This window comes from Kogia breviceps, chromosome 16 (genome assembly GCF_026419965.1).
Source record: "Kogia breviceps isolate mKogBre1 chromosome 16, mKogBre1 haplotype 1, whole genome shotgun sequence".
NCBI lineage: Eukaryota > Metazoa > Chordata > Mammalia > Artiodactyla > Physeteridae > Kogia > Kogia breviceps.
In genome coordinates, this window is record NC_081325.1 from 51,707,594 (window position 1) to 51,735,289 (window position 27,696).

General features: G+C 36.9%; 1 protein-coding gene and 2 pseudogenes across 15 annotated transcripts in view; 2 read left to right on the plus strand and 1 right to left on the minus strand.

Moving 5' to 3' along the window:
* MYCBP2 (MYC binding protein 2) overlaps positions 1-27,696 on the minus strand; it is a 266,407-nt gene that overhangs the window by 159,321 nt on the left and 79,390 nt on the right. For 14 of the 15 annotated variants that reach the window (XM_067016846.1, XM_067016845.1, XM_067016844.1 and 11 more), the window contains exons 18-21: positions 16,580-16,687; positions 10,216-10,335; positions 8,560-8,641; positions 660-777 (exon numbers count right to left, since the gene is read on the minus strand). In XM_067016846.1, the coding sequence (XP_066872947.1) occupies positions 660-777; positions 8,560-8,641; positions 10,216-10,335; positions 16,580-16,687 (428 nt within the window). The remainder of the gene's footprint in view (positions 1-659; positions 778-8,559; positions 8,642-10,215; positions 10,336-16,579; positions 16,688-27,696) is intronic. The other variant, XM_067016840.1, reaches the window with a different exon arrangement.
* LOC136792768 (chromosome transmission fidelity protein 8 homolog pseudogene) lies at positions 19,527-19,895 on the plus strand (annotated as a pseudogene).
* LOC136792767 (decreased expression in renal and prostate cancer protein pseudogene) lies at positions 19,913-21,489 on the plus strand (annotated as a pseudogene).

Consider the following 27,696-nt stretch of genomic DNA (forward strand, 5'->3'; position numbering starts at 1 on the left):
CACATTTACATTTTTAAAAAATCAAGAGTTGCAAATTACATCCCAGAGACTTAGGTTAGAGGGTTCTGAATAGTTACCCACATCACAGATGGTACAGGTTTATTAGCACAGTCTTATTAACCTTTTCCTTGAGCTCTACTATGCCCAAACTATACAAAATTCTCAGAGCATCTTCACTCTTTTCAAGCTTTGGCAAAAAAGAGAAAGAGCAAAACAGAGAGAGACACAGAGAGGGAGAGGAAAAAGTAAACTATAACTCTAAACAAGTCTAACAAGAAAACCAGGCCTCTAAAAAGTTCTAAAATAAAAATAATTCTACATGTTAAGAAAAATGATTCTTTACAAACTAGTTGGGAAATAAGTTTTCAGTGACAGAATTAGCTCTATTGAATGCTTAACAGATTCTGACCTGGAATAAACATGTCTAATACTCTAACACAGCTATTAAATTTAATAAATTCTAATGCTACACTAGAGAAGAAAATCATTTCAAAGCAAAGTCTGTTAGGTTTTGTGTATGTTGGATGTGGAGACAGGAAATATGCATATGCAATAATTATAATACAAGAATTTCACTGAAACCAGAAAAAATAGCTATCGTAGACAATTGCAAGGCAACGGTACAATGCAATATTATTAATGCTTAAAAAATTTCTTACAGAAAAACTTCCAAATGTGAAGACCTGTCCATCCATTAAAAGTACTGCCGTGTGGTTGCTGCCTGCAGTAACTTGTGTGCTAGGGCCTGGCAATGCTTGAACAAGAGTGGGACATCCCCTAGGTTAAAAAAAAAAAAAAAAAAAATTAAGTCAATTTCTTACAAGACCCAACTGAAATAAAAAACAATAAACAATGCAATAAAAAATAGAAGAGATAAAAGGCACTAATAAGAATATTCAGCAAACACTTATTTAGGTACTATATGCCTGTCTCCATCCTATGTGTTAGGTACACAAGATGAAAAAGACATAATCACTGACTTTAAGGAGATTATTAAAAAGATTTCTTGAGTCTACTACCCTAACTATGGACACATAATTTTCATTTTTTCTGAAAGACTGGTGCTACCTTTGTTTTTAAAGAAAAAAAATGTTACCTTATATAGTGAATTGCAAGTTAGAGAGCTCTATAAATATTTGTCAGATGAAATAAAAATCATGTGCTGATTTAACAGGAATTCAATATAAGAACCATACAAAACAATTAAATTTATGTCTTCTTTTCTACTTTTTTCCACTGAACTGCCAATTATTTTTATGTCTTCTTTTCTACCGTTTTTTTCACTGAACTGTAATTTTAGATTTTAACATATACAGTAGTTAATGAATTAGAATACAGTATCATGGGAGGCACCGCAGCAGTGGCTACTAGATGTAGCCACTCAGGCTCTAGATGTAGACTGCCTGGGTGTGAATCCTGGCTCCACCACGTAGTAGCAATGCACCATGACTTTGAACAAGTTACTCATCCTTTTTGTATTTCAGTTTTCTCTTCTATTACATGGAGATAATACTAAGCAGTATTTACCCCATAGGGTTCCTATGAACAATAAAGAAGCTCACATATGTCAAGGGCTTGGATCAGTGTCTGGTACACAGTTAACAATTAATAAATGGTAACTGGTATGATAAATGGCATCCCTGTATTCATCGTATCTATCCTTGTAACCATCCTTATATCACTTTATTTACCACTTTCAGTAATCATCATCTATAATGAGAATAATCACACTATACAAACAGTCCACACATAATAGGAGAGCTCTCTTTTTGAGACAATGTAATTATAATACTTTAATTTTTTTAAATTACATATAATTTTTAATGATGATTCAGGCTGCAATGAAAAATGAACTGGGAAGAGGCAAGACTAGCAGCTGGAAACCTAGTTAAGAAAATGTCACAATAATCTGGGTGAGTTATGGTGAAGGCCTGAAATAGGAACAGTGTGGGCTGAAAGGAATGAATGGATTTGACAGCTCTGTAAGGAATAGAACTGACTAGACTCTGGCAATGATTGACATGGGGCAATGAAGTAACAAGGCAGATGGTGCTTAAGTAACAAGGTAGATGGTGGTAACATTCACTTAAGCTGTGAGAATGAATGAGAGCTAGGAAGACGAAGAGAGAAAAGATAGTTTTCACTGTAAGTCTCTCTAACATTTAGGTATGGACAGAGGAAGAAGAAGAGCTCATAAAGTCTAGGACATAACAAAGAATGAACTCTGGAAAAATGTGGTATGTAGACAGTCATTTCAAGAATAGGGAAATAATGTACATGCTGAATGCTCTAGAAACAGATACAAATCACCACCTGATTTTGCAAGAAGGAAGTTTCTTTGGTGGAGTAGGCACAACACTCTGTAGCAAAGGAAGAGTTAACAGTGGGGTCAGAAACTAATGCAAAACCCCTTCAAAAACCTCGGCACAAAAGGGAAAAAGGAGAACCAACAGCTAGAGGGAAAATGGAGCTGAAGGGGAAGCTCTGTCCTTTTTAAGAATTTGCAGAAGTTTCAAAGAGTGAGTAAAGATAAGGACATATGGTTCAGAGAGGAGACAAGAAACAGAACTAGATCCCTATGGAAAAGGCAGAGAGGTTTCACAGCATGGACAAGAATAGGCCCCTCTTTCAGTGTAACATGAAGAAGGAGGAAAGAAGTAGTATGGACGCAGGCACGCTGGCAGAGTCGCTGGACTGAAGAATTTCCTATGCTGTGATGTGAACAGAGGTCAAGTGCTGAGAGGAGGAAGGAAATGGGTGAGGAGAGAATTTAAAGATTACGGAAAGGGTACGGTGGTGAATAGAAAAAATAAATACCTAGACCAGAAGTTTTTAACCCAGATCCAAATAACTTCTAGGAAGTCTGAAAGTGAACTTCAGGAGATCTGTGAATCTTCTAAATCTGGAAGCCAACTTTTAAGTGTATATTCTTATGTCTGTTTTTCTGAAGAGACAGCCTATGTCATTCATCACATTCTCAAAAGGTCTTAAATCAGATAGTTCAAATCCACAAACCAGGAGGACCACTGCCTATTGTAGAAGGATTGGCCCAATCTACAAATCATAACAATCTGTATAAATATGGCGATTTACTTTTTTTCCAGAAGCCTAAGTTAAACATAAAAAATATAGGTAGACCGATTCATGCTTGAAGTTTTGCCATGCCTTAGCAGCAAGACCCAAGAGGGTGAGAAAGCTGAGGATAATGGTAAGAGTACAGGTGAAGAGAATAAATGACAGTCTTTAATGTGGGTCGAAAAAAAACTGAAACAACACTAAGAAAGTAGCGGGCTGTAGAGAATGAAGTACTGATAAAGTCAAAGACCAAGTAAAGTAATGCTAAGTAACAGAAGAAGAAATTGTCGTCAGATCATGGGTTGTTTAAACTTAAAAATTCAGAGTTGGAGCTATGCTAGATCCGTAATGGGTCCTGGGGAATGACCTCCATGAATGTGGAAGTAAAGTTCACTAGATCTAACTCACGGTGTCAAGGTAACTGTATTGTATGGGACCATTCACGAGCGTGACAAGGCTCAGAGTGGGAAAACACTGTGAGCCAGATACTAAATTTTCAGTGAATGAAAGGCAGTGACTAAAACGTAGGTAGGTAGTAACCAAAGGGCAGGAGAGCTGAATGGCCCTGCCTCAAAAGAGTAGTTTTTACTTGAGGATACAATAATATGGCTAGGAACAGCAGTGAAAGTTAAGTGGTTCTCAACTCTGAGGTACTGGAAGTTTGGGCAATAAACAATTACCAGGTCAAAGGGCTGTATGGCAAACTAATGTCCTCACAGAAATGTCCAGTTCGATTCAAACAAAGGATTAAAGGGAAAGTACCTAAAACTGTTTATTTGTCTGCAGTTTACAAAGCATTTTCATATAAAATGTATCACTGGTCATCAAAATAACTCTACAGGTAGATCTGAAGCCCTTTAAAAAGAATTTTCCCAGAGTTAGTGGCAATTCTTCTAATAAACTCTTTTCATGATACTAGAGCCCATTTATTAAATTATTTGGTAAACAAAGGAAGAACAGAAAACAAAAATTATATGTGTATGTGTATGCATGCCAGGCATTTTACAGACACTACATTAATTCTTTAACAATGTTATGGGATATTTAAACTAAGGCTTAGTAAATTATAGTCACATAGCTGGTAAGAGATGAATCAAAGATATGAACCTTGTCTAAATGGTTCCAGACACCATGACTGTGTAGCATATTAATGCAGAAGGAGGATATAGCAAGAAAAAGATGAAACTCAGAAACATTATAAGAATTATCCAAATTCTACTGAAAAAAGGAGAACAAAAGCATCTAAACGCTATAGTCCCTTTCCCAACATCCAGGTTTAAGTTTACTGAAAAGAGTAAAAGGATTTGGAATTCAGAGATTTAGGAGCATACTGAAGAAAATAAACAAAAAAGAGGGTCAGTAGACTCATGTCATGAGTGAATGTATTACAGCCCTCAGAAGCTTTTTGACTTTCACTTTTAAAAGCAGCAACAGTAACAGCCAACATTTATAGAGCACTTACTACAGGCTAGGCCCTGTGCTAAGTTAACAACACATATCATCTCACTGAACAACAACCTTCTGAGAGAAAGATACTTAATCCCATTCAAAAGGAAGAAACTGAGACACAGGAAAGTTAAGTAATTTGGTCAAGGTCACATGGGCACCAAGTGATATAATCAGACTCAGTCATCCTGGCAAGACAACACATTAAATAAAGAGAATACCAATAACACGTTTCTACCTTTAGCACACGCACACTACAATATTTATCTTACATTAATCACACATTATTAATGTGTGCTATACAATAAATTTCAGTTAAAAGTGCTTGATTACTAGGAACTTAAAAAAAAATACCTTCCAACTTTATCTCAACTAATATCTGTAAATGTTTTGCTGCATGGTAGTTAGTTACTATGTACGCTATTGAGGCTTTGTTCCTCCAGGGGTTGTTCCTCCATACACATGGTCAATTCCTTTTGGAATTCATAACAGTTCCTAACTCCTGCCTTCCAAGGCCCAGATAGATCCAGACAAACAGGGTAACTGGAGCATTTAGAGCACAGACGGTTCTGGCTGGTTTTCGTTTAATCCACTAGGCACAGTGTGTAGGCGTTACTTCACTGCATTACCCAGCCTGCTGCTCCCCACCCCCATGGAATCAGTCTTCCAGTTACAACTCAATCAATGGAACCAGGAGTGGAAAATTCACATGTTGGAAAAGAACAACTTTGGGCAGTTAAAAGAAATCCCACCAGAGTTTAATCTCTTTAAAAAACCCTAATTATTTAATTTTCAACATTGAAAGCTATCCTACTTCATGAAGATATATTCGAAACTATTAAAAATACTTAGCGGGCTTCCCTGGTGGCGCAGTGGTTGAGAATCCGCCTGCCGATGCAGGAGACACGGGTTCGTGCCCTGGTCCGGGAAGATCCCACATGCCGCGGAGCAACTAAGCCCGTGAGCCATGGCCGCTAGGCCTGCGCGTCCGGAGCCTGTGCTCCGCAACGGGAGAGGCCACAACAGTGAGAGGCCCGCATACCGCAAAAAAAAAAAAAAAAAAAAAAAAAAAAAAAATACTTAGCATATTGCCATGATACTCTCACCTAAGCAAGTCACTGCAAGTCAAGGTATGGTGCTCCCTGGTTGATAATCAGGACCAGGAGGCAATGTTTTTAGGTAGCCTCTTCATTTTAAGAGCTGACTCGAGATCCTTCCCGTTCTACAGCTGTTACACCTCAACGTGGGGTGGCAGGACTTGTGCTTACGCTGTTCATTCCTCACACTCTGCAGGCACCTTAGGGCTGTGATTTGATTATAGATATGATTTCCACTATCTCCCTCCCACTCAGTCAAGACCAGGAAACACATACATTTGCTAAATTTTTTCTGTGGAATGATATACATGTACAGAGTCTGATTTGTGAGAAAGTGGCCCCCTTGCGGCACACATGACTGATGCTCTGTCATGTCTAACTGTAATGCGCCTTTCCCAGGCTATGTCATGACTCACAAAATAATCTCCAGCTAAATAGCAACAGCAATAATGATGATGATGATGATAATAAATTCTCTTCTGTGTCACGCGTCTTCCGTGAGAAACAGAACAAAAAGTTTCCAAATTCTTCTCCATGCATATTACAAGGCCTCTCTCAGTCTCTGCATGTGAGTGATGTTGTTCAACTGCGACGCAAAGTACCTGCTGCCTTCTAACAGCTGTGACAGTAATTGCTCAACCCTGCAAAGCCACTGATATTCTGAAATTTCCAATGTCCCATATACAAATGCCATACCTGGTGACATCTGACACAGTAATCTGTCAAAGACCTTTTGCTCTCTTTCCAGGCACAGTATTTGTCCTTAAGGTTGTGATAGTTTTATAAACGTCTTAACAAGTGTCAAACATATGTTGCATTTGTGTTTTTAGTGAGAAGTTCAACTCAATGGTATCTCAAATCATCTCTTTTCATCACTAACAGTCATCGAAGTAACTAAGGACATGCCTTTCATCCTCATTTTCTGTGCACTGCAAATGGACCTGACCCTGCCTTTTAGGGATGAATGGCGTTTCTTAATGCCAGATGCACAGCAGACTGTGGAGAGCTTTTAGGAAAGCACTGATGCTGGCCTCCTATCCAACCCTTGCTGCCTCCACCTCCCATCCCCAATGACCATCTCCCAACACAACCTCGTAAAAAGTCTAGATTTAGGGTCCAGGCAGGGCATTTTTGAAGTTCCCCAAGTAATTCTACTGTGCAGGCAGGATTAAGAACCACTCGTTTTACCACACAAATGGCATCATCCCTGCCACAGTAATGAAGTGATTTCAGAATAAAGTGAAAATTATGGATTTTATTTAATGACTGGAGTGATTCACTGTATGTGAACGAGAAACCATACAGTTCCAATTGCTTCTGGCAGGTATCTTGTGACCACAGGAAGAATCAGGCAAGAGTAGAGAGACAAAAAGACAGGAGGTTCTGTGGCAAACTGAATTGGTGAGACAAGTCTAGCCTGAAGCTGCCCTATGCATCCCCAGACTTATAAATAAACCTGGTTTCAGTGGTGGGGCAGCTGCACACGTGGACCACTCAGATCTTGAAAACCACCTGCTGCAGGGAACATAAATGACTAACAGCCTCAGATGCTGTTCCTTTGGGTCCACGAGGCCATTCTTCCCCTGGGAAGCTACCAGCCTGTGACTGAGCACTGTGAAGGTATGCATGCTGGCCCAGCCTGCCCAATTTGGGACTCTTCCAAAGGCAACCTTGGCTTGAGGACACCCCACAGGCCTGGCTAAAACTCAGTCAGAACTGCACTGTAACCTAACTCTTCCTACCCCATTCTTCTTCCTTCTTTCCTTTCACAGGGGTCAGATCTACATCGGGCCTATTCCTGCTCTTCTCCCTTTTATCTTTCACAGTAGTTTTCTACCAATAAACCCTCTGCACATCTAATCCTATCTTAGCATTTTCTTCTCGGAAGACCTGAGCTAACAAAGATGGATTTTCTATACTTTTGACCAAAAGCACTCTCACTGTATTAAGCAGAAGTGGAATCAGCTGCTGTAATGAAAGCAAAGTAACAGGGAATTAAACAAGACAGAAGTTTATTTCTCTTTCAGGTAAGCACCCAATTATAAGGAGCTGATGTGGCAGTCCCATGGTGTCGGGGACCCAGACTATTTCTATCTTGTGGCTCTGCCATTCTCAATACATAGTTTCCAACTTATGATTGCTATGATGACTTTTCCAGCTCCTGCCGCCAGGCATGGACTCCAGGCAGCAGCTGGGAGGGAAGAGGGAGAAATGGAAGGGTAACCCCCTTCCCTTTAACAGCATGATCCCAAAGCTGCACACATCACTTTAGTTTACTCAGCCATATCTTGCTGCAATGGAGGTGGGAAAATGAAGTCTTTAGCTTCATGGTCATGTCACCAACTAAAACTCTATTACCAAATGAAGTAGGGAAGAATGGATATTAAAAAATGTCTAGTAGTCTCTATTGCAATTAGTTCTTCACTCTTCTGGATAAGTCAAAACAGTTTCTCTGAGTGACCATTAGATTTTGTTTCAAAATTATGGAAAAGCTTCAGTGACTTCATGTTAATATTAGACCAAAATTTAAAAACGATAACATCAAGGAATATGAATAAATCTATTGCTGATTTGTTAAAATGCCATTTGGGGATAGTCACTGTCTTATCCATTGCCATGAACAGCCTTTAAAAAGATATTAATTCTTAAGACTGCAGTAAGATTTCATGATAATCATAATCACCCTTACATTTTAAATGTATGAAATGTAAATCAATTTTTCTCCCGAAACTACAAAATCATCTATCCCCACAAAAGCACTCAACCACACAATCAAGAATAACCAATAATTTATGGGCCACAGTTTGCAAAACAGTGGTATAAATACTTTTTCAAGTGTAGAAATATATATTTAGAAAGAAAAAAGCAAAGGAAGGAAGGAAGAAAGAAAGAGAAAAAAAAAAACAAACACTCAGCATCTTCACACAAAAAGTTAAAGTACCTGGAATTGACATCTCCATGTCCGAGCTGCCCATGCTGCCCGTACCCAAATGTGTAGACATCGCCATTCTCCATTAAAACCACTGAAACCAAAATCCAGAGCTTTATTTTTTCATTGTATGCATTTCATATTTCTATCACAACTATACTGAAGGCAGTGCAATTTTCACTGTTTAAAATTTGTAGAGCCATTAAAAATAGGCAATTGAAGCATCAACAAATTTATATTTAATGAGAAATAAATATAATTTCAATTCTGTAAAATATTTTTGTAGGTTATAAAAACGTATAATGTTTTTATAATATACACTTTAAAATTCTTATAAATGCCATTTAATAACATTAATATTTAATAAAACATTGGTTTGGGTCAACTGCAAAGTCTTTTTATAATGAGTAACTACATACAAAATGTTCTCTCACATCTAGGATAATTATATAGGTAGATGGGTTTGAGCTCTGCACAGTTACGTACAACATCAATATGTCTGTCACAATTTTAGTACTTGTCAATGCCTTATCAAATAAGGAAATATATTGAGTATCAGAAGAAAGAATGTAACATTTTTTTATGTTTAGGTTGAAGAGTACAACCTAAGCTATATAATCCAAATATCAATTATTTACTAGGAATTGAAATTTCTACTTTTTAAAAAAATATAGAAATTTGTTGATGCACATCTCTCACTGAACAGTAACAAAGTTTGTGACCAGATTATAAAAATCACAGAATTGTCGAGTTCAAAGGGATTTCGGGGATTATTTTATCTTCAGGAATTTCATGAACTGAATTATAAAATAAGTCCATCAGAAGATAGATTAGAAGTCAGATCTCTACATATACCACAATGTTCATTGCACCACTATTTACAATAGCCAGGACATGGAAGCAACCTAAGTGTCCATCGACAGATGAATGGATAAAGAGGATGTGGCACATATATACAATGGAATATTACTCAGCCATAAAAAGAAACGAAACTGAACTATTTGTAATGAGGTGGATGGACCTAGAGTCTGTCATACAGAGTGAAGTAAGTCAGAAAGGGAAAAACAAATACTGTATGCTAACACATATATATGGAATCTAAAAAAAAAAAAAAAAAGAATGGTTCTGATGAACCTAGGGGCAGGACAGGAATAAAGCTGCAGATGTAGAGAATGGACTTGAGGACACGGGGAGGGGGAAGGGTAAGCTGGGACGAAGTGAGAGAGTGGCATGGACATGTATACACTACCAAATGTAAAATCGATAGCTAGTGGGAAGCAGCAGCATAGCACAGGGAGATCAGCTCGGTGCTTTGTGATCACCTAGAGGGGTCGGATAGGGAGGTTGGGAGGGAGACACAAGAGGGAGGAGGTATGGGGATATATGTATACATATAGCTGACTCACTTTGTTATATAGCAGAAACTAACATAACATTGTAAAGCTATTATACTCCAATAAAGATGTTAAAAAAAAAGTCAGATCTCTAGACAATCATTTTATAGCTTAAAAGAAATTCTGTAATAAATATGCTTTCATAGATTTGAGAGATACTGTCACACTATAGCTTTTAAACACAGTTAACAGACTACATTTGTCAAAACTAAACAAATAGGCTATTTAGCACAATTATAAAAATGCAGTTATACCCTAAAGTTCCAGCCGCTACCTGAATGGTGAAATCCACAGCTGACTTGTACTGCCCGGAGCTCACAGTCAAATCGCACAGAGCCTGGAGGATATGTTGTGATTTTGCTTGCATCCTTTTCTCCTCGTTCTCCACTTCCATCTGTAAGTGTTATAATTTGTAATTAAGCTATTATTCATCTTCAAAATAAAATTTAAAATCAGTTTACTATGGAAAAACAAGAGAAAATGTTAAAAGGAACAAGCAAGAAGAATCTGTAGCTGTTAGAAGTGATAGATCAAGAATCTACCTGCAAAAAAAAAAAAAAAAAAAAAAAAGAATCTACCTGCAAAGAAGCAATTTTGAAATGATATACTATATACTTCTGTTTGCAAATATCACTAAATCAGTAAAAACAGATAAGATCTGGTGACAGATAAAGCCTATTAATCTAATCAGTTATGTAATGTAAATGGGTCATTAAGTTATAGAAATAAAAAAATTCTAAATGTAATAGTTTATATGGGAAAATTTAGTTTACATAAAAATAACTGCATGCAAAGTCATAACAATTGTTTTAAACTTAGTGATATTGTTAGTGCTAGCCGTTTAAAAAAAATTTCTAGCTGACTCGCAAATGACTTAGATTTCCCAAACACATCTAGAAAGGCTACTCTGTCGGCCAGTATTGCTAATCTCAACTGAACTTTAAAAAATTTCTAAAGACCAAATAGCTTTACCCAATGTATTGCAGTTCAACGGTTTCCTGTCGTTCATTTTGTCTGTCCCACCTTGACCCTCAGCCAGTCTGCTCTGCGGTCTTCCTCTGGCCCCCAAACACAACTCTGAACCAAACCCTCTGCTTTTATTCCTTCTTTCCTCCTCCCTTCTTTTTATAATTTCCTACCATAAGCTTGCTTTAAGGCCCTCCCTCCAACCCTGGTTTCTACATTTGACTTTGAATATTCTGGCATTTTAACCATAAAATTTTAAAAACACATTCCAGAATTTAACAACTTTACTTTGGAATGTGTAAGTAAGAAAGGCAACTTACTTTTCCTAGTCTAATACTATACATCAACTAAAATACGACCTCTATGTCATCAAGATTCAAATTCCTTACACATGGAATAAATGTAAATCTGGATGGAATTTCACGTCAACTAGTCTAAGCTAATTGCTTTGTGATATAGTAAATCTAAACAAGTGTGTATAATATGCAGATACACATGTGAATCTACAGACACACGTTTTAAAAGAATTCTGTATTTTCATTACCCATTTTAGAATACTAAGCAGAATAACATCAAATCATTTCATGTTCACATTATCCTTTCTTTTTCTATCTAATATTTCTAACCTTTAGTACTAACCAGGTAAGACAAAATTGGCCTAAATTATGAGTTCTATTTCTATAACTAAATGACTCTAGCATTTCAAAAAGTTTTAAACTCTTTACAACATTAGGACAGTAAAACCTCACTAATTTGGAATAACACAGAATGGGTTGGCCTATATAACTTAGTGAAAAGGTCATAATTATAGAATGTTTAAGTAAAAGTTCAGTTTTATTACCTTCAAGCAGTACAGATTATAGATTAAACTAAATGCTATTGATACAATAAATAAAATGTGGTTACCTACATTATAATTCAAAATAGGCCTATATTACATAAAAATGTACCATAAACATAAAAGTCCTTTAACATACAAGAATTAATTGCTGGACCCAGAGGCTGAAGGCACGTTGAAGGAATCCTTCATTTCTTGAGCCCTTGGTTTGAAAAGCTAGTGATTTTAGACAGGTTTCCCCTTATAAGTATGACCCTGAAAATTCAGAGGAAGAAGTTATTTTGAATTTTTTACTCAAAAAAGATCACAAATACTGTATCTGAAGTACCATAAGTTTTGAATTAGTGAGAGGTTTTACTATAAAAGGAAAAATAATATGATTCTTCTTTTGCTAAATTATTTAATGTGGGTTTGCCAAATTAAATCTGCAAGAATGGATGGGCTAAAAAAAAAAAAAAATCACAACATTTAGTTTTACTCCATCCAAAATGCAATATACTCTTAGTTCAAAGACTCCTCATCTTGGAAAGGCAGTGAAATGGTTAAGTATAAACAAGGGCCTACCCATAAAGGAATAAGTATCTTCCAAAGACTATTTAAATAAGATGACAGATATATAAAAGTTTTACAGCTTTATCTCAATTGGTAAAAATATCTAATTATTAAAACCAAATCTGATTTAATATAGAAAACAAATTGTGTTCACTTGATTGTGCCAGACATAACTAAATTCAATGCAACACCTTAATTTCAGCTTATATAAATGTATTGATGCCTAATTAAAGCTTTTACCTTTGAATCTGGCATTCTGCCCTCTCCCTCAAATCAGAGATTAAATACAGATACAAAGCCCACAATAGAGACAAGGCACCAGGGAAGGAGGAAAAAAAAGCCTAGTAATTTACTGATTAAAATCATAGTGATTAAAAGAGTACTAGCTATTATTTAGAGGTAAAAAATAATACTAGAAACATTTTGTTCAAGTGCATCTAAACAAACCTTTATCTCTATAAAATAATTTTTCAATTATTATAGATGGTAAAAATATTGTTATTATAAGAAAAAAACAGGGATAAGGTTCTTGATCACTAGTTGCAGCAGTGAAAGAATTTTTTAAATATACAACTGTGCCTGGAATTTTATGTCAGTTCAAAAAATTAAGTACAATTCTAATAATTCAGAAATTTATAAAAGTTTATCAAAGAAAAAAGATACCTAATAAATAGTCAAGAATCTAGTGTAAATTGAAGAACTAGCAAGTGAAATTCAGCAAGATAAATTCTCCTCAAGCTCACTACTCAGTAAAATGTCAATGAGCAGCAATAAAATTAATCTCACATTTTTAGGAAAGTTAGGCCTAAATATTCTTATAATTGGCCATTTAGGTATATCTGTATTTTCCCTAATATGAGTATGTTCATGCATGTATCATATGATATTGAAACTGTGATAGCTATAAACTTTTGACAGATATGTAACTATTGTATGTATATATACATTATTTATGCATATTTGTGTACATACACAGAGAAAAGAGGATTCAGCATCTAAAGGACTCTTTTAATTTTTATTTTAAATCTATACTTTTTGGGTAATCTTATAAGCATGCATATCACTGAATGTATCACAGAACACAGTGAGTACTTTGAATGAAATCACTAAAGTAAAACAGCAAAGCAGTAGTAATTACAATTTGCTAAACACCTCTGTGCTAAACACTGAAAATTTAAATAGCACAGTGGATAGTGCTTTTGGGCACTGGAGCCTAAGAGACTTGGATTGGAATCCTGGCTCTACTATTTTCTAGTTTTACGATAACTGGACATTGGATCTTTCTGAGTTTTAGTTTTCCCATCTATAAGATAGGAATAATGGTATATTACCTCACAAGGTACTTATGAGAAATAAGTGCAATAATGTATGAAAAGTGTTCAGTCAATATTCACTATTGTTGCTCTCCTTAATCAATATAATAATCCGATGATAAAGGTACTGTTATTCCATTTTGAAGTTGGGAAAACTAAGGCTTTAGAGGGGTTAAGTAGCCAGCCCAAAGTAATAAATGGTAGAGCAGTTATAGAAATTGATGAAAAATAAGGCTCACACATTTTACCACCACCAAATGGCTGACATCTTAAATCTTTTGTAAAAATAAATTACACATTTAACAAATCTCAAATTTTTTACCTTTAAGATAATTCAAAAAGAGGATGCAAGGAATTCAATTCAAAAAATTCAAGCTAGTATTCATGGAGAATTTTTATTTGCAAAGTATATACATACACACACACACACATCTTAATTTAATCTTCATATCAACATATTCAGTTAGGAATTATCATTCCTATTTTTAAAAGAAGGAAACTGAAACCAAAGAGATTAAGAAATTTATGAACGGCCACATAGTTCTAGTATATGAAAAATAGGATTAAAACTGAGGCCTAATTCAAAAGGCTGTATTTCCATTATACCACACTGTTTCTTTACAGAAAACAGGTGTAAAATACACACAAATGTTTCTGAGTGTGTCTTCAGATTTTCACATCAGTCACTTCAAGACTATCTCCAGAATAATTCAAATGTTCCTAACTAAGAATAGTACATTAAAATCTTTTTTTCTATGTAAGGCACTGAATAGTTGAAACAAATGTTAATTCAGATAACTGTTTAAAATATAGTCTACGTTACATTCTTTAAATTCTATATGTTATATGGATTATATGTTATACATAATTGATTCTGTCTTACACACTATTTTGCCTCTGGTCAAAATTTGCCTCTATAGGATAGGTTCCATGACCTTCTCTGAAGTCTTTCCAATCAGCCAGAAGCTTTCCAACTTTCCATCTTAGAACTCACTCCTGTTAACAATAAATCCACAGTTCTTACCCTCCACACACCCCTACACAAAAGTCATAGTCTAGAAAATTTAAATCATTATTACCCTACAATGTGTACCACCAACATAATTAAATGTAAGCTAGAACACAGCAATTAATACAGTGAATCTGTCAGTGCAAGATAAACACGGTAATACAAAAGAGAAAAAAAAATGTACGTAGGAAAAATAATTTATTAAAAGACTATGACTATATGCAGCAGGAGTAAAAGCAGTGACTGGCAAGAGGATTAAATGACAGGAACAGCGAATGCAAAGGGAAGAACGGAAAGCAAATCTGTGGATGTACAGTGAGTGGTAAGTTAATACTCTCTAGATAAAATGGGACACCATCTGGTAAAGTATTACTTACACTTTAAATTCATTTTGGTGGTAAAGAGATGAAACTATTCCACTCTATAAAACCATACAATCTGATGATTTTTTTTAAAATGGCCTTATACTGTAATACTACAAAGTAAGTCCTTCCAAAGAGGTTACCCTGTGGCAGACAAGATGGAAGTAAGGCTCGCTACTGTTGAGTAATTTCTATAGCTAATCAGTGTGACATCGTAAAAAGTCTGTTTTAAATCTGTAACCTTGGTTTTCTTTAGCATTTCATTTTAAAATTCTGGAAAAAAACAAAGATGACTGTCTATAAGATACTATCATGGAGCTGAAAAAGTTTTAAAACTGTTTATTGAAATGTGAATAGTTAACCTCTGGTAAAGTATTGGAAGAACTCCACTTTCATATAATTGGCAAGAAAAAGACACTTGATAAAATCTGTTCTAATATTTGCATAGTAGAAAATGTGAGATCAGAGATTCTAGCAATAGCCAAAATAATTTACATAGCACACCCCAAATATTATTTCTCAGATTTAAATATTAATGGCATTGTTAGGGCACCCAGTAAATAAAGCAATCACAAATTTTAGTACAGTTAATCACATTAGACTTAAAATACTCTCAATTTTTATTTCTGCAGAATATACCTTGAGTAGTGCTCTATTGGTATTTTTACTAAAAACAGGGGTTTTTGTCTGTTTTGTTTTGCATTTTTGCTTTGAGTGACAAACTGATAGATTGAAACAGGCAAAGAAAAATAAACTTGATTATAATATATGGCATATGAAAGTTTAAAAATAAAAGTAGTCTATAACAGTTTTGCAGCCCCCCAAAAAGACAAAACATTAGTAAGATTAATTTGCATGGAATATGTGGTTTTAAAATCTTCTATTTTGCAGGGTTTATTTCAGGCATTTAAGAAAATAGTAGGTCTAAGTTGTACTACTCAAAGAGTGCTTGGTTCCCATGCCAGGATTCAAGGCAGAATTTATACATAAATTTATAAGTTCTCTGCATTAAATTCTTTCCTGATCTTAGATGACCCATAATCTGTGGTTTAAGGAAAAATAATCTTACTTTAGGAATATATCAAATATCAAATAAATCATGTGTATTGTGAATATAAACTTGTATATTAAAACAATGGAAGCGCTGTAGCATTCAACTCATTATTACATTATACACTGAATTTAGCAATTCTGTTAATTCTAAAGCAAATAAACAGAATTAAAAAAAGAGAAAAGGACTGCAAAATGCCAGATGGCAGAGATCTAAGAGCAGATAATAAAGTATATAAAATAGAAAGCAATAATTATTTTTTCCACCTTCCCTTAACTTTAGGAAATATGAAAAGAAATGGAAAAGAAAAAGATATACTGTAAAATGTCTTCTTTTTATTAAAGCTAACCAAAAAAATACAATAAAATAAGATTGACCGTTATTGACAAACAGTACACTTTCAGCATGTTCTTTCTCCTCAGGCTATATAATAATGATAGAAGCAAAGTAGAAGAATTAGGTTTGTGCATTTTCCCAGAGACAAAATTCAAATAAGTGGAAGAAATTGGGAAAGTATCCCACCTAGTTGATAAGGAAGACCAAATACCTTTGTGCTTGTCCCGTTTATGCTTTAGCTGTGCTGGATGGGATCTGAGTCTGGCTAGAGCCTGTTCTCGATGGTTCATAAAAATAGGACCAGCAAATACAAGGGGGCCTGAGGAGAAACATTTTGTATGTGCATAGAAAAGCTCACAAAATGAAAACACTACAATGAACAAAAATAATTCAAACTAAAAGGCATGGAAATTAAAGTTTTGGACATGATACTTTTCTCCCAAATCCCCCCGGTTAACCTCCCACTCCCAACCATAACCTATTCACCATTCTACACACAAGTTTTATTATCTTAAACATAGTAAATAAAGTAAAAATTCTGATCTTTTATACTTATAAAATTATTAGGTAGTTACTAATAGTCTCAAATAGATAATCAGAGAGTTCAAATAGATAATCAGAGAGTTCAAATAGAATAAATCAAATTATCTTACAAATCTTTTAATATCATATATATTCAAACTTGGTAAACCACACATTCATTAAAAACAAATATCTTTCCTTTTAAAATACCAAACACCAACAAAGTTTTAAATTAATGATTAAATTTTAACAAGGTCTTCAAGATTTAATATCCACATCAATCTTGATACAAAACCAAGATGTTACTGACAACTACATTCTGTCATAGAGGTAAGAAAACACAAGGTGGTCAGAAACGAAAACAAAAAATTACTATGATCTGAGATATACATATTTATATACACACATCATACATACATACAACATACACACATATATACATGTATATGTATATATATAAAATCACTGCTTTATACAGACAGAATTGTATAAGCTGTATTTGATTTGATTTTCTAAAAAAGATAAATATAACTTTATGATTTTAACCACATACACAAAATCAGACACAAGGATAAGCTGAATTTCATATTGATGATGAAGAGGGGACTCTAAACCCAGTAATATTTTTAGAACATTAATGGTTCTCTCATAAAATAATTTCTTTCTGAAGCTCCTCTTTGTACATATACATATATACAAAAATATACACTGACACAGATTACAGTCATTTCTACTCATACAGTATTTAAGAAAAAAAATCTGTAGCCAAATTAATTTCCATAAAATTTAAAAACTGTTTTCCCCATTACTGTTTAGCTTGAGAAGAAAACTTTAAATTATACCTTAAAATTTTAGTTCTTTTCTTATACAGCAGAACCACAGCTTCCTTGAGTTTTAGCAATATCAAAAATGCTTACAAATTTCAAAACACTAAATTTGACAGTTAAGAAGTTACCAGTATTTGAAAAGGAAATTGACAGTATATCTGCACTGAACATTTTTAATTAAATTTCTGTGATTCTCTATAGATCTTCAGCTATAACTAGTTTTTCTAAAATGCAACAAAATGAAACTACTGCTCTGTAATCAAATTTGACAAATGTCATATTAAATACCAAAGTACCCTGCCTTAAACATTAAAAAAAGGGTAGAAAAAAATATATGTAAATTATGTCTCTATATATAGAAAAACACACAAGCAGCATCAATTCTATGAAAAACCAACAATAACATATTCTATGATTACTACAGGTAGTAATATGGTAATTTAATGTTAATAGAAGAATTAAATATTATTTTCCAGTAATGCAGTATCAATCATTTTCAAACTAAGATTATATAAACTAAGCTTCATCTTTAAAATATAATAAAATGAGATACATTTCAAATATGAACACATGTCATTTCTTCAACTTGCCCTATTTTGTAATTGATTTACTAAAGCAGATAATACAAATCACTCTAAAAAGTGTAAGACACTTTCCAACTATACAAAAGAATTGTAAATATTAAAATAACAATAATATTAAGCTGTATTACCATTTTCTAATTTCTGTGGTCTGCCTGAGATATTATTTCTTTCCATAAAAATATTATACCTATAAAATTCAGAGTAATTTAGCCTCTCATAAATTCAATCTTTTCAGAGTCCTTTCTATACATAAATACAGAAGGCCCACTGGCAATCACATATAGAAAGTACATCACTCAAGCTCAACTTAAGTTACCATTTATAATATCAAGTTACCAGGTTCTAAAATACTCTTGTATCCCATGGACTAAAATAATTTTTCTTACATAGTTAAGTCATTCATTTATTCACCAAACATTTTTTATTATCTTTAATGTAACAGATGCTAGGCATCATAGATATAATGACAAAGACACAGATCTCATTCAAATTCAGTCCACCAGGGAAGACAGAATAAAAACAAAGAATTGCAACATGTTCTAATAAATGCTATAAAGTAAATCTGTACACATCATATCCTGAAGGATGAAAAGTGATCAAATCAACTTAAGTGAATCAAAGAGGTTTCAAAGAGGGACCTCCCTGGTGGAGCAGTGGTTAAGAATCCGCCTGCCAATGCAGGGGACATGGGTTTGAGCCCGGGTCCAGGAAGATCCCACATGCCGTGGAGCAATTAAGCCCGTGCACCACAACTACTGAGCCTGTGCTCTGGAGCCTGCGAGCCACAACTGCTGAGCCCGCAGGCCAGAACTACTGAAGCCTGTGCGCCTAGAGCCTGTCCTCTGCAACAAGAGAAGCCACCGCAATGAGAAGCCCGCGCACCGCAACGAAGAGTAGCCCCCGCTCGCCACAACTAGAGAAAGCCCACGCACAGCAACGATGACCCAACGCAGCCAAAAAAAAGAGACAGATTTCAAAAAATGAGAAAAAGTTTGCCAAGAGAGAAAGAAGAGAAGAGAGGGCATTCCAGGTAAAAGGAATAGGATGTATAAAAGCATGAAGACATAAACAACATAACTGTATGGTCATTAAAAACACACAAGAGTGCTCACAGCGGCGATGGCAACAGTGGCAGGACTTTTGGTTGTCACTCATTGGCTGTGCGGTGCTGCGCTCAGCGGCGGCCATTGCAGCTTATTTTCAGTTACTTTTTAAAGACGGAAAGCTCATGGTGCAGATGGTTATTTCCAATGCTGGGGCTGGAGGCCTGGCAGAATGGGTGCTGACGGAGCTACAGGGGGAGATCGAGGCTCGCTACAGCGCTGGGTTAGCTGGAAACCTCCTGGGAGACCTGCACCACTGAGGGAATCCCTGTGCTGATTGTGGGGCATCATATCCTGTATGGGAACATCATCCACCTGGAGAAACCCTTTGCCATCCTTGTTAAACACACTACCAGGGAGAGCAAGACTGTGATGATCTTGGCTGCGAGCATGGAACCCCCGTACCTGGTGACAGCACTCATCAAAAACAAGATCCTTTTCAAAACTCACCCCACGCCCATTATCACCAACGTCCCCAAGAAAGTATGAAAGAATCCTAGATTTTCCTAGAGAGAGGCCAACTCCTTGGACTCATGCTCCGCTGCCACCTCAGGGACAGATGGATAGTTCCCTGGGACCACAAGGGGGTCCTGCTTTAAACATAGGCCACCCACTGGGTTTGAATTCAGATCCCTTCCTTATGGCAACAGTTTCTCCTGGTGAAAATTTAGCCCCATTTCCGAGGAACCCAACTCCTTTTCCAACTTCATCAGGTTCACTGGCTTCAAATCCTGCACCTTTCCCTGCTGGTGCTCGTGACCCAAGCATGGCTTCTTTTCCAAGAGGGATAAATCCCACTGGCACAGGTGCAGTTTCTTTCCCAAGGTCGGGTGGTCTCTTGGGCCCAAGCCTAGGGTCAGCTCTAAATCCTGGAGCAGGGGCTCTTCCAGGCCCAGGGCCTCTGTCTAACCCAAGGTTAGGGAGTCTCCCAGGGCCAGGTCCTATGTCCAACCCAAGGCCAGATGGTGTTCTGGGAACAGGTCTTGACCCCAGAAGTGGTGGCCCCATGGGCCCTGGATCTGGACCCAACCTGAGAACAGGTGTCCTGTTGACATCTGGGAATGGTCCTCCCAATCCTAGACCTATTGGTCTGGGCCCCGGACCAAGTCCCAATCTGAGATCAGGCTTTGTAGGTACAAACCCTGCCCCAAGGTCAGGTACGTTTCCAGGCTCTGGTCTTGGGCCCAACCCAAGATCAAGTGGCCTGGGTCCAGGCCTTGGGCCTAATCCAAGGGCAGGTAGCCTAGGCCAAAGCCCTAATTTGGACACCAGAGCGGGTGGCCTCTTGGGCACAGGATCTGGTCTTAAGAATGGCTGGACCTCAAAGCCCAGATCTTGCCCCCATTCTAGGACCAGCTGGTCTTTTAGGAGCAAATTCAGCTTCTTTCTCACAAGCTTCTGGAAATGTGGGCACAAGCCCATCCTCCACGTCCAGCACACCTGGCCCCACAGGCCCAAACTCGGGTCCTGGCTCTCGGGGAACTGGCCTTCCAGGGCCAGATCCATCTCCCATATCGAGGGCTCCTGGCCCCATTGGCCCTAATTCAGCTCATTTTCAAGGCCCGCTGGCCCCATGGGAGTAAATGTTAATTCTTTTCTAAGGGGGACAGGTTCAGGGCGATTGAACCCAGCTGCTTTCTCTCAGTCTTCTAACACACTGGCTTCAAACCCAGTTAACTTCCAGAGGTCTGCTGGCCTCCAGGGCTCAACTCCGGCAATTTTCCCAAGAGCCTCTGGGCCACTAGGCTCCAACCCAGCTAACTTCCCAAGGGCCACTGGTTTACAGGGTCCAAGTCCAGCTACCTTCCCAAGGTCCATTAGGCCCTGGTCAGGTTAATTCCCCCAGGTCAGCTCCCTAGGCTCTTCACCAGCAGGCCCTGTGGGTATCAACCCGGCTCCTTCGCAAGGCCAACTGGGACCCTGGGTCTAAACCCAGCTTCCTTCCCAAGGATGAATGGCCCTGCAAGCAAGACTTTGGTCCCATTTCCTAGAGTGGGGAGCCTCCCTGGAACAAACCCAGCTGCTTTCCCCAGACCAGGGGCTCTAATGGCTGCAATGTACCTAAATGGAATGTTACCCCCTTAGGTACCATTTTCTCACCAGGACCACCTTGGTTTCTAGACACTGTGGCTCTGAGCAGGGGCTGTGTTTTGGGTGAAAGGGTAGATATGGAGCTACAGTCTGAAGTACATAGCTGGGGCTCAAGTTCAAATGAGCCTTTCCCCCCCCACCCCGCGCCTTTCTTGACTGAAGGTAAAATGTTATCTGTGGGACATGGACTTTGGCAGGTGGGAATGATCCCCAGCCTTCCAGAAGCCTGCTGTGCTTTTGTCACACAGCTTTCTGCCCCTTGTTTCTTACTAGTTCCTTGAATTGTTCTTGTGGACGTTTCCTCAGGGAGACATTGGCCAGCAGGTCCCAATTCATATGCGGTCCCCTGCTCACCACTGGAGAATCGGCTCACTGCTGTCTAGAAATGTTGCGCTGGCGAGCAGACCACGCTACAGCAGCACTGACCTGGCCACCCTCTACCGCCATACCTTCCCCTGGGGGCTGGAACACAAAACAGGGAAGTGCAACCACTTCAGAGAGCCACCAAATACAATGTCTGCTTGCCGGACCAGGCCTGCAGCTCCCTTCTCCTGGGACTGACTCGGAGGAGGCCAGGATCAAGGCTCCACCGCTCACCCCGCTCCCTCTCCACTGGTACTCCCAGTCAAAGAACCTCAACATTAAACTGATGTGGATGGGGTTATGAGAATTGGGGTGGGGGTGGGGGGAATGAAGGGGAGAAATCACTGTGCTTCGTTCAGCCTGATGTGAAAGGACAGTTGGTGTTTTCCTGCAGTGCATCTTTTCTTACTGTTTCTTTAATAAATGGGATGAGAGGGGGAAAAAAAACACACCACACACACATAGCTGAAATGGATGGAGTATAAGGTTATGAGGCAGAAAGTAGTGGGAAATGAGTTTGGAGATAAATATACAAAAGAGATAATGTATTTTGATATCATTACACCTCATTGTAGAGGCGATGAGAAGTCCATGAAATGCTTTCAGTTAGTCAACAAGCACATATTAACTACTGACCAACTTCAGGCACCATGCAAGGTTCTAGGAACACTTGGATAAACAAGACCCCATCTCTGATTCAAGAAGCTCACAGTCTAATGGTTGAGGGAAAGTTTATATAAAACTCAAGAAGAAATTATGACAGTGTGCTATGACAAAACTAAGCACACTGGAGGGGCAACTGGCAAAACTTGAGGGTGGGAAAGTACGAAGTTACTTTCAGAAAGTTATTGGTGATACATTTCAAGAACCTAAAAATTATTATTATCCTTTGGCCCAGTAATTATACAAACAGAAATCTGTCCTAAGGAAAACTGAAATATTTTTTAAAAGATTTCAGCTCAAAGGTGTTATTATAACCTTATTAGTTGTAACAGAAAATTAAAACAATCCAAAAAGAAGAACAGTTAATAAAAAACTATGGTATATTTTCTCACTGGAATAATATTCAGCCATTAAAACAAGATTTACAAAGAAAAAGTACTTCTGTGCTATTTAAATTAGCAAGGACATAACATCGTTCACCAACGTTTTGCAAAAATTAAAAATAATACCTAATAAAGGTGGTGCTATAGGAAAACACCACTCTCATATGTTAGTCTTAGGAAGATAAATTCTTATAACATTTTTTTAAATATGAAATATCTGTTAAAATTCAAAATACACACTCTCTGGCCCAAATATGCTATTTCTAGGAAGCTCTATTATATAAACAAAAATTCCACTACATATGGCTACAAGTTTAAGAATATATTATTATAGCAAAATCCACAAAACCGTGAAAATAACCTTAATGACCATCAACAAAATAATGGCTGAATAAACTGTGCTACAGACCTATTATGAAATGTTATGTAGCTATTAAATAGAATGTGATAGATCCATATTCACTAGTATGTGTTCATGTTGTAATGTAAAATGGGAAAAACGTGTTGCAAACAACTGTATATTTAATACAATATCCCTTCTGTAAATAAACATATGCCTACAAGCTCACATATGTATAGATATCTGCACATGATTGTATTTTAATGGAGTGAGATACAGAAATATACCTATTAGACTAAACCTCATTTGCTTGGTAAAAGAGAATGGGAGGGCAAGGAAAAAACTGCTAGAAAAATTTTTAAAACGTACATACTATAACATTAAGCAAATATATGAAATATAAGATTCAGTCAGTGAGGGACTTCCTGGTGGAGCAGTGGTTAAGAATCCGCCTGCCAATGCAGGGGACATGGGTTTGAGCCCTAGTCTGAGAAGATCCCACATGCCACGGAGCAACTAAGCCCGTGCACCACAACTACTGAGCCTGCGCTCTAGAGCCCGCGCGCCTAGAGGCCGTGCTCTGAACAAGAGAAGCAAAGTCACCGCAATGAGAAGCCTACACACCGCAACAAAGAGTAGCTCCCGCTCGCCGCAACTGGTGAAAGCCTGTGTGCAGCAACAAAGACCCAACACAGCCAAAAAAATAAATAAATAAATTTATATATTAAAAAAAAGATTCAGTCAGTGATATAACTGGAAATGTATAAAACTCAATTAGAAGATACCAATGAAATAAATAAAAGTAATAATTTAATTAAAGGATAGGTTTGTGGAAAACCTTTAACCTAAATTCCTGTATTAGTTCAATATGGTATTGCAATAGGCACAAAAAATTTATGATATAATTATTAAGGGGAAAAAACAGTACACCGATATACATCACAGTATGAAATGATGTAAAATGTCTAAACAAAAAAGTATGCATAGAAAACCTTTAAGAAAGTATACCAAAATTCTATAGTGGTTATCTTTGGATGAGAATTACATTGATATATTTTTCTTACTTATGTTTTCCATGTGCTTCATATAATATTTTAATTTAAAAGGAGACTTTAAGGTAGTACTGGAAGATCAGCTAATACTGGATTTGACATGTCAAATCAAGAAAACTTAATGGTTTTTGAGGCTTAAAAATCAATAGCAATAACTTCTCAATCACTTTGAAACTGGAGAGACTATAATAAACTTGTTTATACATTCTAATTTGTGACTATAGGAAACTGATTTTTTTCTGTCAAAATAGAATCATTTTATTCTACAGAAGATATAGGGGGTTTTAATAATAATAATTAAAATTTTGTGATGAGCCTCCCAACGTTGCAAGAAAAGCAATCAAGTAGAGGCCACAGCTGGAAAAGAATCAAATCCAAAGAGAACAGAAGTTTACTAAATAGCCCACCAGCACCACTAGCATCCTCATCATCACCATCGTCATCATCACCATTTACCCAGGACTTAGTATAGGTCAGGCATTTTCATGCAAGTCACTTAAACCTCATCCCTACTTAACGTAGGTACAGTTGTAATCTTCATTTTAAAGGTAGGGAAACTGAGGTTCAGAGTGGTTATACTCCAAGTAAAACTTAAGAAGCCAGGATATGAACCAAAGTCTAACTTCAGAACTCATATTTTCAACCACCATGCTATACAGCTATGCTAACTATATAACTTATTATCCAAATGAGACTCTCTACCGAGAACAAAAGGGGGCACTGTAAGAAATACGTCCGAACAGTAGGCATAAAATGCGACTGTCCCAGGCAAACCAGGACGTAACTCACCCCATCGACACCTCACAATCACGGAATTTTGATTTGACATTTAGGGGAAAAAGAAAGAAGGAAAAATAGGCAACATTATTTGAGCTCAGTTTTCCTTAAAACAGAGTGCTAAGAAGGAATATAAAGATAAGAACATTGATACAATCACCCAGGAGTCCTGATGACTTAAAGAGTTCTACTTAAAAATCCCACTGGGGCTTCCCTGGTGGCGCAGTGGTTGAGAGTCCGCCTGCCGATGCAGGGGACGCGGGTTCGTGCCCCGGTCCGGGAAGATCCCACATGCCGCAGAACGGCTGGGCCCGTGAGCCATGGCCGCTGAGCCTGCGCGTCCGGAGCCTGCGCTCCGCAATGGGAGAGGCCACAGCAGTGAGAGGCCCGCGTACCACCAAAAAAATAAATAAAATAAAATAAATAAATAAAAAAAAAAAAAAAAAAAAAAAATCCCACTGAACAAGCACTCCACTTGTAAAGTTAATACAAGTCTCAGAGAACTTATATATCAATAAGCTCTGTCTAATCTAAAAAACAAACTAAAAATGATCACAAACACCACTGAAATAAAATCTGTAAATGAATACTATTGGTACCTAAGAATATATATGTAAGGAAAGTATTATCTGGAAGACTGATAGCATAAAAAAATTAAAGTTCCAACTTTATCAAAAAGTAGTAACCACACTACTTTTGGGGGTTTCAACAGCAACAGAAGAATTTGTGTCATAAACAGCAGCTGAGCTACATCAACAGGCCTGAGGTTGATGAGCAAGGCTTTTGATACATGAACTAGGTCCTAAAATTTTGATCAACTTTAAAACAAACAACACAAACTTGGTAAATAGGATGATAGATAAATCAAGTAAAATAATTTAACTTAATCTAATACTGAAAGGCTGAAATTTCAACACAGGTAAAGCCAATTACTAATAAGCATAATTACCAACAGACTGCTAACTGTTAGTTATCTAAAAAACACCAAGCAGAAGCCAACAGGGGGGGGGGGGCAGGGAGGAGAAAAGACAAGTATGTATGTGTGGCAGTTGGAACACTAAAAATTTATTTGAGGGCTTCCCTGGTGGCACAGTGGTTGAGAGTCCGCCTGCCTATGCAGGGGACACGGGTTTGTGCCTTGGTCCGGGAAGATCCCACATGCCGCGGAGCAGCTGGGCCCGTGAGCCATGGCTGCTGAGCCTGTGCGTCCAGAGCCTGTGCTCCGCAACGGGAGAGGCCACAACAGTGAGAGGCCTGCGTACAAAATTTATTTGACATTCCTGTTCCTCATGAGAACAAAATGAGACTAACAAACCTCACTAGCATGGTGCCAAACAAGAGCCCTAGAACACTGTGCATGTGACTCAAATCTGTATTGAGGACCCTCAGGCAGAAATGCTGAAGCATGAGGCCCAGGTGATTCTGATGTAGAAGGCCCATGTAACAGACTTTGAACATCACTGCCCTAGAGCAGCGGTTCTCACACTTCAGCACCCTCAGAATCGCCGGGAAAGCTTGTTAAAGTACAGATACAATAATCTAATTTCCATAAATATTTAAATAATGGAGGTTTTTTTAAAACTCTTAAAAGGTTAGAGTTTGTTTTAAAGGTCTATGATACATTTTAAAATAAAAGGCAAAAGAATATCTGCTATCACAAAGTTTTGTTGAGTAACCAGTGCATCATCAATGTTCTTTTACTTCTGATATACAGAAATATATACTATACCTAGAGAAGAACAGCTTTTTATAGAGGGAAAGAAAAAAATAAGGTATATAGCGTTAGGCAAGTAATAAAATGTCATCACAAGGATTTGCTATAGTTTGGTTGAAACATAGGAAATTGCTGGTTTTTGTAGATCATTTCATATGATTCAACCTAATATTTCAAAAAAACCCCAAAAAACAGACAGTAAAAGTATCACTAGTAATTAACCTTAAGCAAATCATACTATTAATACAAAAGGAATTATCACTTAATTACCATGTGTCATAAAGACCCAGAACTTACATTTTACCCTATTCTCTACAAAACATTTAATATGCAATTTCCTCATACATTTATATAACATAAATAAGAGTAGATAACATTAATCTCATTAAAATATCATTTAAAGGAAATGATTTTATGTAAACAAAGCCAAACTAACAGCAAATATTCACTGTATCAATTCCTCAACATTGCTTATTAGACACTATAAAGAACAATCTTCAAGTTCTAAGCAGATGTTTTATGACCTAAGTTTAATAAAAACAGAATTACCACGTGTGCTATATATTTTATATTCAATACTTACTCCATTTTATGTTTAAAAAAGGAATGCCTAAAAAAGTCTGTAATGATAGTTAAATGAGTAATAGGTTTTATCTCCTGTATCAAATACCATGTCATTTTAATAAGTATTAAAATATAAGTATTAAAATATACAATATCACTAAATATTCCAAATCAAAATTTTGCCTAGCAGAGGAATAAAATTACAGACCTTTGTAACAATCTGTCTTAATCCTACAAAGAAAAGATTCTATTGGGCAACAATAACTTCAGTAATATTTATATTTATCTCTGCTTGTTGGATATATACTATAATACTATAATCACTGTTAAATGTAGTTTTTAGGC